The sequence below is a fragment of the Phalacrocorax aristotelis genome, chromosome 11 (genome assembly GCF_949628215.1).
Source record: "Phalacrocorax aristotelis chromosome 11, bGulAri2.1, whole genome shotgun sequence".
NCBI lineage: Eukaryota > Metazoa > Chordata > Aves > Suliformes > Phalacrocoracidae > Phalacrocorax > Phalacrocorax aristotelis.
In genome coordinates this window covers 12,489,651-12,506,241 of record NC_134286.1, presented here as the reverse complement: position 1 = coordinate 12,506,241, position 16,591 = coordinate 12,489,651, and the positions used below count along the sequence as shown (strand labels likewise).

At 46.6% G+C, this 16,591-nt stretch overlaps 1 protein-coding gene across 2 annotated transcripts in view; it reads left to right on the top strand.

Moving 5' to 3' along the window:
• The window catches only part of LOC142063358 (gamma-aminobutyric acid receptor subunit alpha-3-like), an 80,929-nt gene that overhangs the window by 33,052 nt on the left and 31,286 nt on the right, over positions 1–16,591 (top strand). For both annotated transcript variants that reach the window (XM_075107021.1, XM_075107020.1), the window contains exons 4-5: positions 5,975–6,042; positions 9,850–10,070. In XM_075107021.1, the coding sequence (XP_074963122.1) occupies positions 5,975–6,042; positions 9,850–10,070 (289 nt within the window). The remainder of the gene's footprint in view (positions 1–5,974; positions 6,043–9,849; positions 10,071–16,591) is intronic.

Below are 16,591 nucleotides of genomic sequence, written 5' to 3'. Positions count from 1 at the left end.
TGACTTTGGGACTGGGAGTTTGAAGAGGTTGACTGTGACCTCTCTATGTGTTCTCCAAGATCCCCAAGTGAAAACCAATTGAGAGAGAAGAAGCTGCCCAGATCTGTCTGCACTCCAGCTCTGCTCTCGCTTTTGCAAATGCTGGAGGAAACGCCAGTACCTTCTCAGTTTTTTGCTGTGTCTGTTCCCCAGCCTTCCTATCCTGACCCATGCACAGCCTCTACTCCTAGGATACTTTGTGTGAAAGCATGTTTGTGGTCCTGACATTAGCAATAGCTCGTGTTGCTTTGTGGCCTTTGGGTGGGAGGAGTTCTGTCAGTCTGTGTCCTTGGAGTCTTTATCCCCTGGCTGGGCTGGACAAGCCTTGGAGGCATTAACAGCACTGCAGTGATGTTCACTGAAATGTTTGTTTCTGTGCTGCTGAGCTCCCTAGCAAAAAATGCAAGAAAAGCAACTCTAAGATGCATCCCACATATAGGAAGAGTCTCGCTAGCCCTGCAGCACGAGAGCAGCAGTGAAGGCTATGTCAGGGGTTTCTTGTGTGTGGTTGGTGATCTAGAAGATGTCATATCTCCATTTCTGCAGCTCTGGCAAGGGCAGCTGTGGAGGGAGGCAAGGTTACCCTCTCTCCTCAGGCACCTACCCCTCTGCCTGTGCCTCCCTGTCTTCTAGCTCTGGCGTGGCAGTCCCAAGGGCAAAGTCACATCCAGAGGAGTGCCCTACCTTCTTTAATGCCTCTCTTACTGAAAGGAGACATCACTCAGCTCCTACTTCCCAAAACAAAGCAGCACCATGGGTTAAAAGGCCATCGGAAAAACCAAGGTAGGAACTGGCAAAGGTAGCAGCCCTGGTGCAATGGGACTGAAGCTGTCAGAGTGAGAGAAGGGACCCAAGGGTGGAGTTTCTGACTGGGGGCTGCAGTGTGCCTCATCTGAAGGCAAGCGCTGCCTTGACTTGTGGTGTGGCTTGGCTCCAGCAGGCTCATGGGTATTGTAGCAAAGGTCATGGAAGCTTCTTTTGTTCCAGAGGCTAAAATTGGAAGGAAAATTAAATCCCCCCACTGAGAGACTGAGAAAATGAAGAATGAAACACCCAAAAAGCTTCTGTGTGCAGCTGCAAAAATTACCTTCTGCTGCTTATTAATTAGCATGGCAAGGATTTGGGAGAAGGCATGAAATGGAAGTTGGTAGTACAAACCAACTCGTATTTCCCTTCCTGGAGATGCTGGGTTAGCTGTAAAGCACTGTCCTGTCCAATGTGCTCACTTTGGGTTACATGATATGGGAAAGAGCTATGTAGCATACCCTTTCTCTTCATGGTGACACTTCCCTCACTGCAGGCTGGTAGGAGTCCTTCCCAAAGGATTTTATGTATTTGAGGGAACACTGGACAGGTCCTTGGGAGAGGGTTACTGAATAAGGAGACCTTATCACGCTGAGAAACAAGAGCACTGCTCCACACTAGGAGCATGTTAAGGGGCATTACCAGCTTGTCACTGCACTTTTTAGGTTGTGACCACAGTTGGAGATGGGATATAGGGCTGGCTGGAGTCCAGAGCAATTCCTAGGGAGCCCAGTGCAGGAACATCTATCTCCAGGAGCTGGCCTGGAGCCTACTAAGGGTTTGTACCACTGAGTGCAGGAATATCCTCATTTCTAGTCTCAGCCATGCCATCACGCACAGAAACACCAGTACAGACAGGCTTGTCACCTGTGAGCTCCCTCAGGTCCCAGCACAGCCCTGGGGCAGAGCTGGAGCACTGTCACGTGGAGCACATCCTTAAGGAGGTCCCCATGCCCTCGCTTATCCAGTTTATCTCTGAGGTAAGGCTGTGCAGCCTCTTTGACGTCAGTGCAGCAGCCAGGAATCCCCTGCACAAAGCCACAGTGGCTTCACCTCTGTTTTAATAGTGCACATCGTTTGGGAGCCTCCAGTGCTCAGATGCAGGCACATCATTTCTGCTAGCTTGTGGCATAGCCTCTGGGAACCCCTGCCTGGGAAACGTGTCTGTGTTCAGCACATCCACAAACCTCAAGAGCTGAAACACAACTGGCTGAGTCAATTATATTACAGCTGAGATTCTTAAATAAACAGCACTTGATGAGTGCAGCAGGATGTTTAATAAGAGCCTCCTCAGCCCCTGTGTCCCCCACCTCCCATAATCACTTGTAGAGGCAGCCCTACAATCTACAGCTGGTGAGGGGAGAGGCAGAGAGGCAGTGTAATTTGTATTCCAGCTCTGCTACTGCTCCTAGTGCTTCCAAGAAGCAAGTAAAAATAGCACTCTGTCATTTTGTAAATAATAGCTATCTCGTCACAGGCCCAGGGAGTCACGAGCACTTAAAAGGTAGACTGTGGAAAGGGTGGGATGTCTCCCTTGAGCCAGAGCCAGGAAGATGGGGCATGGGGACTCAGAGAGGGGAACAGAGGAGGACTGATAAAATGGAAACCCTGAAGCACCTCATCAGCGGCAGCTGCTGCTGTTTTACACCTTCTGCACGTACAAGGCAAGCCAGTGACCCTGCTGGTGTGAGGCTTGGGGTGGCAGGACTGGCCCTCCACATGGTGCCAATAGGGATGTTTATCTTCTGCACAAGCAGCTAGATCTGGTGTAGCAAAGTCACGGAGGAGAGGGGTAGCTTCTAAAGAGCAGGCAGGTATAGGGAGTGCCATGGTAACACTGTGGGAAGGGATGTTACAGCTTTTGTTTTACATTTGCATTGCAGATCTGCCCAGCTGTGGGGGATTTCTGCAGGCAGAAGCAAGGTAGAATTGTCTGGCAGGCAGGGACTTGGCTTTGTACCATGTGGGAGAAGGGGCAGCTCTGACTGACCCGCAGTACCTTGATCCTGCTCACACACTTGCTCCAGATGGCTTTAGAAGTGCAGGTGTGATCAAGTTTGGGAATAAGCTGAGCCTATAAATGGGAAAAGCCCCCAGACAAGGGAATCGGCCTCAAACAAGTGCTTGGGAACTTGCCACTTGGGCCTCTAAATTCTGCTCATATTCAAATGTTGAACCTGAAAATCTCTTCTAGTTTTGTGACTGCTACAGGGTCCTTTTTTGCTCTCCAGTCCCCAGATGGCAGCAGTTTGGGCATGGTGAGGCTCAGCACCTTGTGTTGATGGTGGTGCATGTGCGGCATGCCAAGAACAATACCAAGCCCTCTGCTAGGCACCAGTGCACCAGCCCACTCCGTTCCCTAGGGCAGCTGGAGCTGAGTCTGGTCCTTGCTCCACTCCAGCTTCCTACCTGAACTAAGCCTCCTTTTTTTTGTCTCCCCAACTATTAAACAGGACTGGCAGCATCCACCTGCCACCCCAGAAGGCTTGAAGGCTCAACTTGTGCACGTAGAAAAAGGTTGAGTCACAGGGAAGGGTGGTACTAGGAAAGGAAAAATGCCATTTAATTCTGCAACAGGTCTCGGGAAAGTCCCTAACCCTCTACAGTACAGTCCTTAATTATTAAATCTTTGGTGAGAGCTGGGCGAGACAGCCAAGATGCAGTGTGGGTGTGTCTGTGGATTGAGAAAAAGGTAGGGACTTCCCTGCCATGTCTCTGAGCAGAAGCAGGAGATGCTCAGCTTTCTCTTGCTGCAAAAGTGGATGCAGTTTTTTCTTGTTCAGGCTCAAGGTGGGTAGGTGTGAGGGTAAGGAGGGAGGAGGCTGCTGAATAGCTCCTAATTTCTCTGGAGGAGAAGGTATCACCGTCACAGACCTGATGAGCCTGGGTAGGGCTGTAAGCAGTGCAGGTGCTCTTGGGCTGTAGGATCGTGAAGCAAACGAATCTCTGAGGCTGGAGCTTGCTCTGTTATGCTGTATTTTACTTATCTCTGGATTTCCCAGCTCTGCTGAAATCCCTGCTTGCATAGCAATGTTTTAATATTAGAAACCCCTCCAGATCCCAGCCAAATCCTGCCCTTAGGAGCACATATTAACAGGGAAAGTTCAGTCTGGCTTTTGCCATGAAAGGTGCAGGGAGTGCATTTTTCTAAGTGCTGGGAGACATCAATAAGCCAGCAACCAAGCCAGGCCCCACAGCTTGTCCTTACACCAGGTGCTGCCTTGCAGGCACAAAAGACATAAAGGCTCATGTAAATATAGCAGGATTGTATCAAAAGGTGTTCAAAATTATTTCTGTCTTTCTACCTCCTCATCACTTCCTGAACCCCTTCCCTCATGCTTGGACCCCAAGGATCACATTGTAAAGTAGGAGTCCTTTCATGAACCCCAGTCCCTCTGCCCCTCAGGTGTAAGGGGCAATTCATTCTGCACCTCACCAGGAATGACTTCACTGGCTGTGGATCTTGATCTGATAACCACAACTGTAAATTATTTGTCTTGGGCAAAGTGAATGCCAAGAAGGGAGGAGGGGAAGGGAGAGAGAGTTTGTGTTTTCTCTAAAACATAATTAGCTTTCTCTTGCCGCATGTGTTAGTGGAAAGAGCCTTGCTTCACTAAATGTTCTACTCTGCTTTGTATCTTATTTGGGAACTTCTTTGGAGGGAGACAGAGAAATACCCTGAGTGTTTAAGTCTAACAGAAGTAATTCATTTTGTTCAGGATGCTGTCTTGTTGGTTTCTGGGTGTTTTAGAAAATGTACCGCAAACATATTTCTCTTTAACCTTCTTTTTATTGCATCAAGACAAGATCAAGGGTTACTTATATAGCACAATAACATCAGCCACGGGCTGCGTCAGAAGCTTTCCAGCCATAATAACTAAAGACATGTATACGTATGTTTGAGCCATTAAGGAGAAAACCCTGCCAGAATGTATTATCTTATTTTTGGATACAAAACTTTGAAGCACAAGACTAAGCTTCATAGTACTGTAAAATAACTGTCAGGGGACAGAAGGATTTCCGTAACTGAATTGAGCAATGGGCCATCCCGGCTACTTGCAAAACTGCTGCGGTGGCCAATATGGGATACTATACACATAGCATGAACTCTTCTTTGGGGATCTAAATTGGTTCCTTCATAGGGAAAGTAACTCTGAGCCAGCTAATGCCATGCCCTAAAGTGTTGAGGATTTATGGTAATGTAGTGCTAAGCTCAAGGCACCTCACTGATCATTTTTTTAGTACAACCCAGTGGGCAGGGCATAGGACCATGAATCTGGCAAATTACTCTGCCTTGATTTCCCTGCAAAATGAGACAGCAGCAGAGATTTCAATTAGGAAACACGCCGAAATCAGAATGAAGTCAAGAACGAGAGCTGTATGTGCCATTCAGCATCAATAATGCATATCTTTACCTGAAGGCAAGTGATTAAGATTGCCCCTGGGTTTTAGCGCTCGGGGCAGGAAGTGGGGCTTTGTTGTTTTGCTGGGGCAGCAAGGCTGCTGTTCAGCATCCAGGAGGGCGGCGCAGCCTGGGGTGCAGGGAAGCGTGTGATGCAAGCAAGCAGCAGCTTTGCAAGAGCAGCTGCTCACCAGGAGCGAGGCACCTAGGAGAACAACAAACACGACAGCAGTAAAAGGCAATTGGAATAGTGATTCTTTTTACATACAGATAAGCCTGAAGCTGTAACAAAACCAGGGTTTCCTAAAACTGGTGGAATATTGCTAGGCTATTTATCAGGCTGGGAGACACAAAGGGATTTCAGATTAAAAGGAGTTTCAAAACATCAGGACTTACCTCTGTATTGAAAACATGTGGATCTGTAACACATTATGTATTGTTTAGCCGCGTACATTTTGTAAATATGAATTGTCTGGCTGTGCAGGACATATTCGTCCTTGGTGTAAGCATGGAAAGCAACAGAGCTACATCAGAGATGAATTTGCCCAATTACAAGTGATAAAATCGGCTGTTGTTCAGGGCACAGCAGACAGCACAATGACAGCTTGCTGAGGGCTCGCCAGGGAGGCCCCTGGCAGGAAAAAACACCACGTAACAAAACCCAAACCCTTCCCTGTACAAGCAAATTCAGTTCTTTAATTGCTTTTTTCCCTTTTTTTTCTGCCCCAGACAGTGTAACTGAAGTCAAGACAGACATTTACGTGACGAGTTTCGGCCCTGTCTCGGACACAGATATGGTAGGTGCCACTGGCTGGTCGCCTCACGAGGAGGGATGGCTTCTCCTGCAGCTGACATGCCCTTCCCATGTCCCTGGGCAATCTGGGCAAAAGGAGGATTTTCCCAAATGACAAGAACATGAGCAAGCATCCCAGCTGCCGGTGTGGGCATGAACGTGCTCATCAGCTTCTCCAAGTCCAAGGGAAGCTCAGGGTGAGGTAGACAGGGATTGTTTCTCAGGTGCATTTGGGCTTTTAGAAACAAATTGATAATGGCAAATACAACCTTGGAGGGTCGATGTCTTTGCACCACTCAAGCACACTGCAGGCTTTAGGATCTTTTTCTGTCTTGCAAGTGCAACCTAATGAAATGGGAACATCTGCCCCTGTGACCAAGACCCGTACGTAGCATGCTGCACCTATTTCGTGACTTGATAAACACCTTACTGTAGCCAGCTTTCTTTGACTTGTGTGTGGAGGAAGGAGGGGTGCTCTCTGGGAAGAGGGGAGGATGCCAGAAGCCGGCCTGTTTTGGTGGCAGTGCCAGAAGAGAACGGTTCACCATCAAACCGTCCTCAGTGCTTGAACCAGAAGGGTGGCAAAAGAGAAAAAAAGAAAAAGAATGAACTGATTGCAATATTTTGACATGTTCGGGGAAAATTATTAATGAAAAGGCCTGAGGTCTGAATTTAGGCTTGTATTCCCACAACAGTTTGTCTTCTAATTAAAACAGGACTGTGGAGCATAATTAATTGTGAGTTTTCTCAACAGCATTTCTTGCAGCTCGTATCCCACATGCGCCCAGGCACATAGGGAGGAGTTGGCTGTCGATGGTTGCTCAGTGTTTCAGGGAGCCACATGAGGACAGTCATGCATTCGGGACTCAGACCATTCTGCGCATCCAGTCCCAGAGGTGACCTGGTGCTGGCATAGCCCAGGCCAGTGGTGGGCAGTCCTGGCCTTGGAGGGAACCCACTTTGGGAGAAGAAGCAGGCATTGCTCTCACCAGCTGTGTCAGGCAGGAGCTATGTCCTGCAGCTCTTGCGGCCCCTCCAGAGCTGAGAGGGTTTCCTTTTCTGTGCTCACGTGGCCATGAACATCTCTTCAGCTGCCCCACTGACAGACCTGTGCTAGCAAGCAGAGGAGCTGGGGGAGAATAAAATCTCATTGAGGTGCTAGCCCCATCATGCAACCCCATGTTGCTTTGGAAAGACCACTCCAGGGTTAGAAGTTAACTTGATGTCAGCGTAGCCAAGAGTATTAATCTCATCTGAGTTCTCTTTCTATCTTGCTTGCTTTCCTACCGCAGCGGAGACCCATAATATATTCAGCAATCTTAGCCCTTGGGGAGTATCTGATAATTACTTCCAAGGTGGAGCATATTTGATTAAGGGAGCATGTATAATGAACTGTGAAGAAGAAATATGAGGTATTGGAAAGAGAAAGGTATTTTCTGCAATGTGATTTGACACAATGAATTTAAAATTAGGAGGACAGTTAAAGAACAATAAATTACTTCCCCTTTGCATGCTTTAGTTCCATGTATTTTACAAATGCATAGCAAATGTGTTTTAGCGTGCCATTCTGGTGCTAAATAAACTCAGAAATGTGAGAGAGAGAAACCCCATCTCCTCAGGAAGCGTGGGGAGAACCTGCTCTTCTGCAGTGGTTCCTTTCATCTTGGGAGTGGGGAAGTTCCTCCTTCCCTCCTTCCCCACTCGCATCCACCTGGTGATCCCGCTCCTGTCCCTCCCCCAGCCATTACTCATTGCAGTGGAAAGCCGCTCCTGCGCATCTTGATGCAGATGGAGACTGTAATTATGATGACGGAGAAGAGGCAGGTAAAGCTGCTGTGGAGAGCAGAGGAGAGCATCTGTTTATGAAGCATGGAAGAGGACATGCAGACCTTTTCCCTGAGATGCTTTAAGGGACTTCTAATATCTCTTTCAGTTTAGCTTGGAAAGTAGAGCCTGATAGGACCTGACATGTGCCTGAGTCTTTGCTAGTGAGCTCTTGCAGCTTTGCTTCAGTCCCCAGGAAATTTAAAAAAAAAAAAAAGTTCAAGGGAGTTTTGTGCTTTGGTGGATGGACTCTGGAGACAGGCTCAGTCTTGATGTTTTCAGTTACTTCTGTAAGGTGGTGAAGAGCATAATGTAGAACTAAATGTGCTCCTTGGAAGGGTTGACTTGGGAATGATGCTCTTGTGGAAAGAAGTATAGAAAAGAGGAGAAGCATCTGAACATGATTTCTCTTTTCTTTGGGAATGATTCCTTAGCATAAAAGAAGAAAAACAGGGCCTGGGAAATTGTTATAAAAGTTTTGCTGCTTTGTTTGTTTTTTTAATAGGAACAGGGAGTTCTGAATAAGATGCCTCTTCTCCTGATAAGGACGTTTCCCAAACCTACCTCCTGGGACTGCACACAGACCGATTCCCTTGGTTTTATCCCTTTACTGAGCTTAAAACCACAAAGTGAAGATCACTTCCATGAAGGGGCAGAATATCTTGTAAAGGGCAGAGCCTGTGGGAATGTAGGATCTTCTTTTTCCTTCCCCCAGCCAGGTTCCAGAAACTTCACATTCAAGCAGGAGTGACTCTGGCCGGAGAGCAGGGATGAATTTCTTTTACCAAGATGCTTTCATTCAGCTGCCATCTGCTGCAAAACCTGTAGGAATTTCTATGATCTATAGGAAACTGATGCGCAGCAGCTTTTTAAATGCTGCTGAGAAGAGCTGCAGGAAATAAATCACTCACAGTGATAAGTTTAGTTGGTCCTGCAGCCTCCAGGAACCCGTAAATAAAGACTATGAATCTGCAACAGCAGTGGAAGAACAGCTGGGACAGACAGGTTTTCCAAAGCCCCTATCTCTCTCTGAAAGCCTTGTGAGCTAATGGGCTCCTTCAGTAGGAGGAGGAGGTGTGAGTTGTAGAGGTGAGCAGTAGGCAGCTTATGCTGATGGGCTAAAGACTTTCCCTCAAGTGACATGGACCCTCAGAGGATACAGGGTGGCTCAGGTCACAGGGAACAGCAATCCCTTATGCCAAGCAGAGGGCAGATCGATTTAATTTTGCCTCAGGGTGGCTGTGGAGCATAGCACCTTTCCTGCTTGGTCGACTGGTTTCTGAGGCTGCATGCAATAAGTGAGGAGCTGGCCCTGGCTCCAGGGTTTCAGAGAGGTGACTTCTAATTTCCCCAGCTGGAATTTGGCCTAGGAAATGGGTTTTACACTAGCTAAAGGGAAAATAGAAAAAGGAAAAATAGGAAAAAGAAAGTCACAGGATTTTGTAATGCATGTTTGTGAGGTCCTTGATTCAGTGCATTTCTAGAGGTGGCTTGGGGAACAAAATAACGTAAAGACAATGCCATTAAACTTTTTTATTATTATTATCGGGGGTATAATTATTAGTATCCTGGCCAAATTCTAACCCCAGGAACTTTATTTTTGCCTTTTTAAATTCCCATGTAGCTGCACACAATGGTTCCATCCCCTGAAACATCTGGGTAAAGGTGGTGGTGCAGCAGGGCTACCCTAGTACTGGCCACTGTAGGCTGTATTGCAGCTTGTCTGCAGTGGTCAGAAACACTGAATGCAAATTTTGGCATCATATGTAAGGCATTATACAAAATGTGGTAAATGCCCTCTATCCTCCACATATTTCTCCACTGCTGTTAATCCCCACTTCCTGTTGCATCACACTTCATGTCAGCTAAGGTGTGCCAAAACACAATGTGCTCAGTGACCAAAGATATTTACCATTTCTTGAAGTGCTTGTTTGCAATGAAGAGCTGAATGAAACAAGACTTATTTTTGTCTCCTTTCTACACAAAGGAATACACTATTGATGTCTTTTTCCGTCAGTCCTGGAGAGATGAAAGGCTGAAGTTTGATGGTCCCATGAAAATACTTCCCCTGAACAACCTGCTGGCAAGTAAGATCTGGACTCCTGATACTTTCTTCCACAATGGAAAAAAATCTGTTGCCCATAATATGACAACACCCAACAAGCTGCTGCGCCTGGTGGACAATGGCACCCTCCTGTACACCATGAGGTAAGTTTGTGTCTCCTGGGCCAGGGTCTTCCCAGTCCCTATACACTTGCAGACAAGGATGGGACCTCAGGGTACATTACAGCAGGACTTGTGCAGGCTTCCACTGACTCTGTCAGCGCACTTGAGTCTTACCCTGCTGCTTTCCCTGCTATCCTTGTGTCCTACCTATGTAGCATCACTGATCCTCAACTTAAGCACATTTTTACAGGTAGCTTTTTTCTCATGATTCATGTTGATTTTTTTCTTTTATGTGATGAGGTAGAAGTGTTGGGATCTGTAGTTTGTGGAGTTGGTGTGCCACCAACTTATTTTTGTTCCTGACCTCTGATGGGATATGAAGATGGGTTTCCAGAATTGGTAGGGTAACATTAGGATGGGAGAACTTGTTGTTCTCCAGCAGCTTGAGAACAGATCTAAATTTCCTCAGCATGTTACATTTAATGAACTGGAGCTGTTTGAAACATTTAATGAACCCAAGCTTGCTTTTGAGAACAACGTTGGTTTTTTTTTCCTGTTTTATGGAATCAAAAATCCAAATCTGTGTAATCAATGCACATCATAAGGGAAAAAATCACCAGCTTATTAACACCCGTGCTTTGGAGGTGCCAGGTCTGGAGAGGCCATTGGAAGTTCTCAGTTTAACCCAGCCCATGTTATCCCCAGCTGAGCTCTCAGTGGGAGCCCTGAACCATGAACCAGGGAGCCTTGCAGCATGAGAACCTACAGCCTGTGCAACCCCACTGTGAGCTCCAGCAAAAGGAGCCTTCCTTCTAAAACATGAGCTGCTGGTGGTGAACCGTGCTTGGGCAGTCATCTTTTCTGGATTTCTCAAGAACTGCCCTGGTATATACTTTTATCACTAAGCTGCAACAGGTGGAGAGGATGAAGAGAAGCACCTTTGGGTTAATTGTACATTTGTTCCAGAACTATTCAGATATTCCTGTATGCTTGTAAGCTATTCACTCATGTAAATAATGTTTCCACCTGGGGCTGATGTACTAATTTGCCTTCTGAGGTAAATGGGCTTATAAATGAAACAATAAGCTACTTACAGATGCACAAGAAAGGTACTGAGTTGGTTTTAGAAAGGTGTAAATCTTTGTTTTCAAAAATTATTTTCTCTGCTTCCATCTTAAAGCCAATCCTAACTAATAACAGGCTTCATTGTAGATTCTGTGTGTTGAGATGCTGTACTTTCACCTCTGTTTTTTGAGAATCAGACAGAATTTCATCTCTTCATAGTTAAGCTGGCTGTGAATCTACATAGTGTCAGCAAGTTTTACAGCCTACATTGATAAACAGTGCTCTGCTTTTGTGCAGCACTTCCCAAATATGAGCTAATCCTGCCACTGCCTGGGGGTTTAGGTCTCCACACATCAGTGATCTCACGTTACTGAGGCAGATGGGGTAAATGAAGGGAGAAGCCCAGCTTGACTTAAGGGCTCAGTTCTGCTCCCGGCTCACTGACCTGCATGTGGATGACTAACACTCCCCCAGCTTGTATCATTGGCTGACTATAAAGTATTACTGGAGCTACTGGCATAAGACAGCAAAAAAAGGACTCAATTTCAGGGCTTTTATATCATTTCATTTCTTCTTTATTCAGCAAACAGCCATTAGCTTCAGCAAGTTTTGTGTGACTGAGAAAGCATTGGTTTTACTTTTCCATATAGGGCTGGGCAAGTGCCAGGATGGCGGCATCATGAAGCTCTTGGGAATGAGCTTCTTGAAGAAAATGGAGTCATGGGATTTTTAAAATAAATTCAACACATCCTCCAGTTTAGCTGTCTCCCAAAGAAGGGGGGGATGAAAAGGAGTCTGGACCTCCCTTTGCATCTGCTCCTGCCCCCCTTAAATGTACCCCCTAGGCTTTGTAAGAGGTGAAGAACCCACTCAGAGATACCGAAAGGTTGAGGGTTGGGTAACAGGCCTTTTGTCACATGTTATATTGCACAGTACAAGGAACTGTGGTGCATGGAGATCTTTTCCTTATCCAGCACAGATTGCTGCTATGCAGATGTGAGGTGCTGAAGTGTGTCCAGAGAAGGTTAACAAAGCTGGAGAAGGGTCTGGAGAACAAGTCTGATGAGGAGAGGTTGAGAGAATTGGGCTTGTTTAGTCTGGAGAAGAGGAGGCTGAGGGGAGACCTTATCGCCCTCTACAACTACCCAAGAAGAGGTTGTACTGAGGTGGGGGTTGGTCTCTTCTCCCAAGTTACTAGTGATAGAATGAGAGGAAGTAGCCTCAGTCTGCACCAGGGCAGGTTTATATAGGATATTAGGAAAAATGTTTTTGCTGAAAGAGTGGTCAGGCATTGGAACAGGCTTCCCAGAGAGGTGGTTGAGTCACCATTCCTGGAAGTATTTAAAACACGTGTAGACATGGCACTTGGGGACATGGTTTAGGAAGCATGGTAGTGTTGGGTTGACAGCTGGACTTGATGATTCTAGAGGTCTTTGCCAACCTTAATGATTCTATGATTCTCAAAGGAAAGAGCAGGATCATGAAGCCAATCTCAGCCCCACACAGCTGACATCCAGCAAAGTGCAAATCTCAGAGAAGAATGCTCTGTCTTGCTGACTAGGGAGTGAGTTTGGACCTCTACCAGATTTTCCCTGGACTGGCAGGATGGCTCAGGTGATCTCTCGCAGGCTCAGTCTAGACTGGTACCCTGCCATGCAGTTTGACTCCTGAGGCATCCTACTCCTTTACCTTGTACCAGCCAATATCCTCGAGGGATCAGATCTGCTGATGTGCAATTAAGAGGCATGTCTCTTGCTATTTATCCTGCTGTGAAAGCCAACTTCTCTTAGTCAAGGCTTACATTTATAGATGAAATTGCTCTGGTGGAACAGCAACTCTGACACATGCATCCAGCAAAATTACCCCTGTGTGACAATATTGATAGCTCCTGGAGGGAGACTCTTTATCACTGACCTGGGCTTCAAGGAGTCGCACACCAGCTGTAGCTGAGTGTCCAGAGATTCCTTTTAGTCATGGCACAGCCTCCTCACAGATCAGTGCAATGTCACAGTGGAAACCTCTCATACTGACTCAGGCCTTGGCACCTGGGTGACAAGATGGCTTTTGCAACTGCAGCACAAAATTTCATTTCTCTATTCCCCTCCTTCTGGCTGCTGAGGAAGGGACAGGATTACTGATCCCTCTGCCTCTTCTCTGCTACTCCAGCTACCTTAGAGGGCATGGGGAACATGGTTTTATTACGTAGTCCAGCCTCTGCAGTCTGGTTTGTGGAGCTCCTGCAAAATCCAAGTAGTTCAGAAAAGCCCAGCTAGGGTCTCAAAGCTCTGGTGCCAGACCTGAGTACAACAAACTGGGAATTGTGCATGGATTTACATAAGGTACAGACGAAAACTCAGGTGCTGCAGCAATCTCTGGATGTACTCTCTGGCTCGAATTCTGTGGGGCATGTAGATAATGTTCTGGTTCTTCCTGGCCTTGAAGCATATGAAAATAGTGAAAGCTTAATGCTGTGCCAATGGGAATTCAACTTCGTGAATCCAGGCTTTAAAGAGCTCTACTGCTCTTCACAGGAACTGTCAGAGTGGCATGTTGAGGCTTTGTGGTTATTGTCATAGTGATTCCCAGACAATATGTGCTCAAGTTATGCATTTAAAGGATGTTTAACTGCCAGGCTGATGCATTCAGCTGCATGCCCAAAGACTTTGCCTCAAGAACCTGTATTGCTAAAGACAAAGTGAAGTCCTTGGTGGCAGTGCACGAGCACTTGGGAAGGAGAATTGGTGAATTCCTGGCTGAGGCAGAACAGGAGGGAAAGCTGAGTACAAAGGCACGCAGTGTACATGCAGTCCTACCAGAGCTGTTGAACCCCAGATAACAAGTCCTGTACCTACTGCAGCATGCTAAGGGGTTTGAGTTTCCCAGGCTGTGATTTTTGAAATCAAAGATCTTCACGGTGTCTCTCCCAGCAAAGGGTTTGGGTTGTCTTTACTGCTTGGATTTTTAACCCCCAGGCAACTTGTGAGACCTGTAGGCTGGAGCTTGCAGAACCCTTCCATGTGATGGAGGTTCAACCATCATTCTCCTTTCTGCAAGAGCAGAACCAGCTCCTCTGGGTAGTATGAACTGGCAACTATTTGGCTGCATCCCATATCAGGGCTGATCCAAGACAACAGCATAAACAGACCTGAGCAGACCAAAGCTATAGTGCTAAACACACAGGCAGATGAACAGACAAGATGAGATTTGCACAGTCTGCATTTCCCTGCCTTACAGATCCCACAGTGGATCCAAAGGCAGAAATGGTCTATTTTCCAGGCTTGGTTTTGTGGAGGTAGACTTCGGAAAGGAAGCTGTCCCAGGAGCAAGAAATCTTCAGAGATCACCTTATCTCACTGCCATCTGAAATCTGAAATCTCCAGGGGCTGGGGGAGGACACAAAGTGAATTCTGTGCTTTCAGATCCAGCACAAGGATCCTAGAAGCAATTTGGCTTTCAAGCTCAAACTTCAGCAATTAAACCTAACCTAGATTCTCACACAGCCTAAACCGTAAACACTCTTCAGCCTGACTGTGGTTATTAATGAATCTCCTGGAGGAGAAATCAGGACAAAACTCAAGCGATATCCCTGGCATAAACAAAGTCGGTTCTGCTGTGCAGGGTGCTGTCATGTTTTTGTACCACACATACACCAAGGGATTATTACATTTGCGTCCCAGAAATTGGTCTGAGACTCTCGCTCATCCTGCAGCACGACGCAGGTGCTCTAATGACACATCAAAGGCTTTGCTAAGCTCCTGGTAACCATGAGAACGAAGCTGAAGTGGTTTGTTGTACCGTCAGCCCTGGAAGAGGTATGTTTAGCCTGATTCACGCTTCCTGCCATTGTGTTGAGCAGTTCAAAGGACTTCCCATGACTTTAAAGAGAAGAACATGGTTTCTCTCCTGGATGTTCCACTTTTAGTGCCATTGTGCCAGCAAAGAAAAGAGAAAACGTGAGAAATTTGGGTTTGATTTCAAGACAGTTCTGCATAAGTTATTGCTAGTCTCTGGGACAGATGAGCCAAAGGATACAAACAACAGCTGGATTATGTGATTGCTGGCAGCTTGGCTATTTTTCACATGCTGTTTAGGCTTTATAATGACATTTCAGGGCTCGAATATCTGGACCTGAACAGGGCCTGAGAGCAATGAAGCAAACCTCTGTGGTTAGCTGGCCATAAGCTCCCTTGCACAGGGTAAGGGGCAAAGAATTTCTGCAACACGTTCTTCTACCCAAATGCTGCAGAGGCAGTGGTAATTGTCTGGGAAACAAGATACATTCCTCATAATCTGACATTTGACGTTTCATTAGGCAAAGCATATGGTGCTGAGGAGTTTCCCACCAACAAAAGGAGGTGGCGGGAAATGCCAGTGGGAGGGGAGAGCGGAAAGGGAATGTGGCCACTTTCCTGAGCAGTGACTGATTCCACAGCTCATTTAAATATCTCTGCTAACTAGAGCTCTGAAAGATGAGTGTGTGCAAGAGAGGCTGCAGGAAGGGGGTGAAAGATGGCCGAGGGATGCGGGGTCAGAGGGGTGAGCAGGAGTGAGCAGCAGTGCATGCGCTCTGGTCATGGGGAGAGATTTTGGGAAGCCAGCACACCCTGGCTTGTGCGGGGACAAAGTGAAGATGTTTCAGGCAAGGGAGAACACCTGTGTGAGGGAATGCCTGTATTGCTCCCCCTTCGGCTGGGAAACTGACTCCCTTCACATGTTATCTGCGAACGTGCTGACTTCTGGTTGGCTGAAGTTGCTGAACGAGGCTCATCTCACTGGAACAATATAGAATTTTCTTTTTTATTTAATTTCAGGACACTTAAAAGCTCCTTCAGTTGTAGGTGGAGAAGTGGCAGACTAGGTTGCTTTTTCAGTAGTTTGTTGATGGATTTCTTGTGTTGTTGTTTACTGGCTCAGGTAATAAAAGACACTTTAGATTTAAAATGTGACTGCTGCATTCCCACACACCTATGGAGTCATTCAGCATCCGTATAAAGTTGTTTCCTTCCCTTGACAACACTTGCTTTTGCTGGCCATGGCCTGGAGAGGGCAGGAGGGTATGGCCAAGGCCAGCTTGTGCCCAGCTGGCCTCTGCTGCCATGCTGGCCCCCTCTGAAGCTCCTTCTGTCTGCTTTAAATGGCACTCAACCACTGGACCTACAATCTGTGGTACTTTGAGTCATTCAGCCTTATTCATAGTGGCTGTTGATCACAACCAAGACTTGCAAACAGTACACTGTATGAAAAAGGCCTTTCTGGTTTCTGTGGAGTTCAGGATACATCAGAGGGAAAGCACTGATCAAAAGAGAGGTCCTCTGGAAAAACGACTTTGGGAATACCCAGCTAAGAGCCTTTTGAAATAATAAAGTAATTAGTGGAGGCAGCACAGGAATAGGAAGATAAAAAGGAAAAGTCTTGTGTGGCCTGCTGAGGGAGATGGGAAATGCAAAAGCATTTCCTTTATACAAGTGACAGTGACAAATATTAGAAGCAAAAGGTAC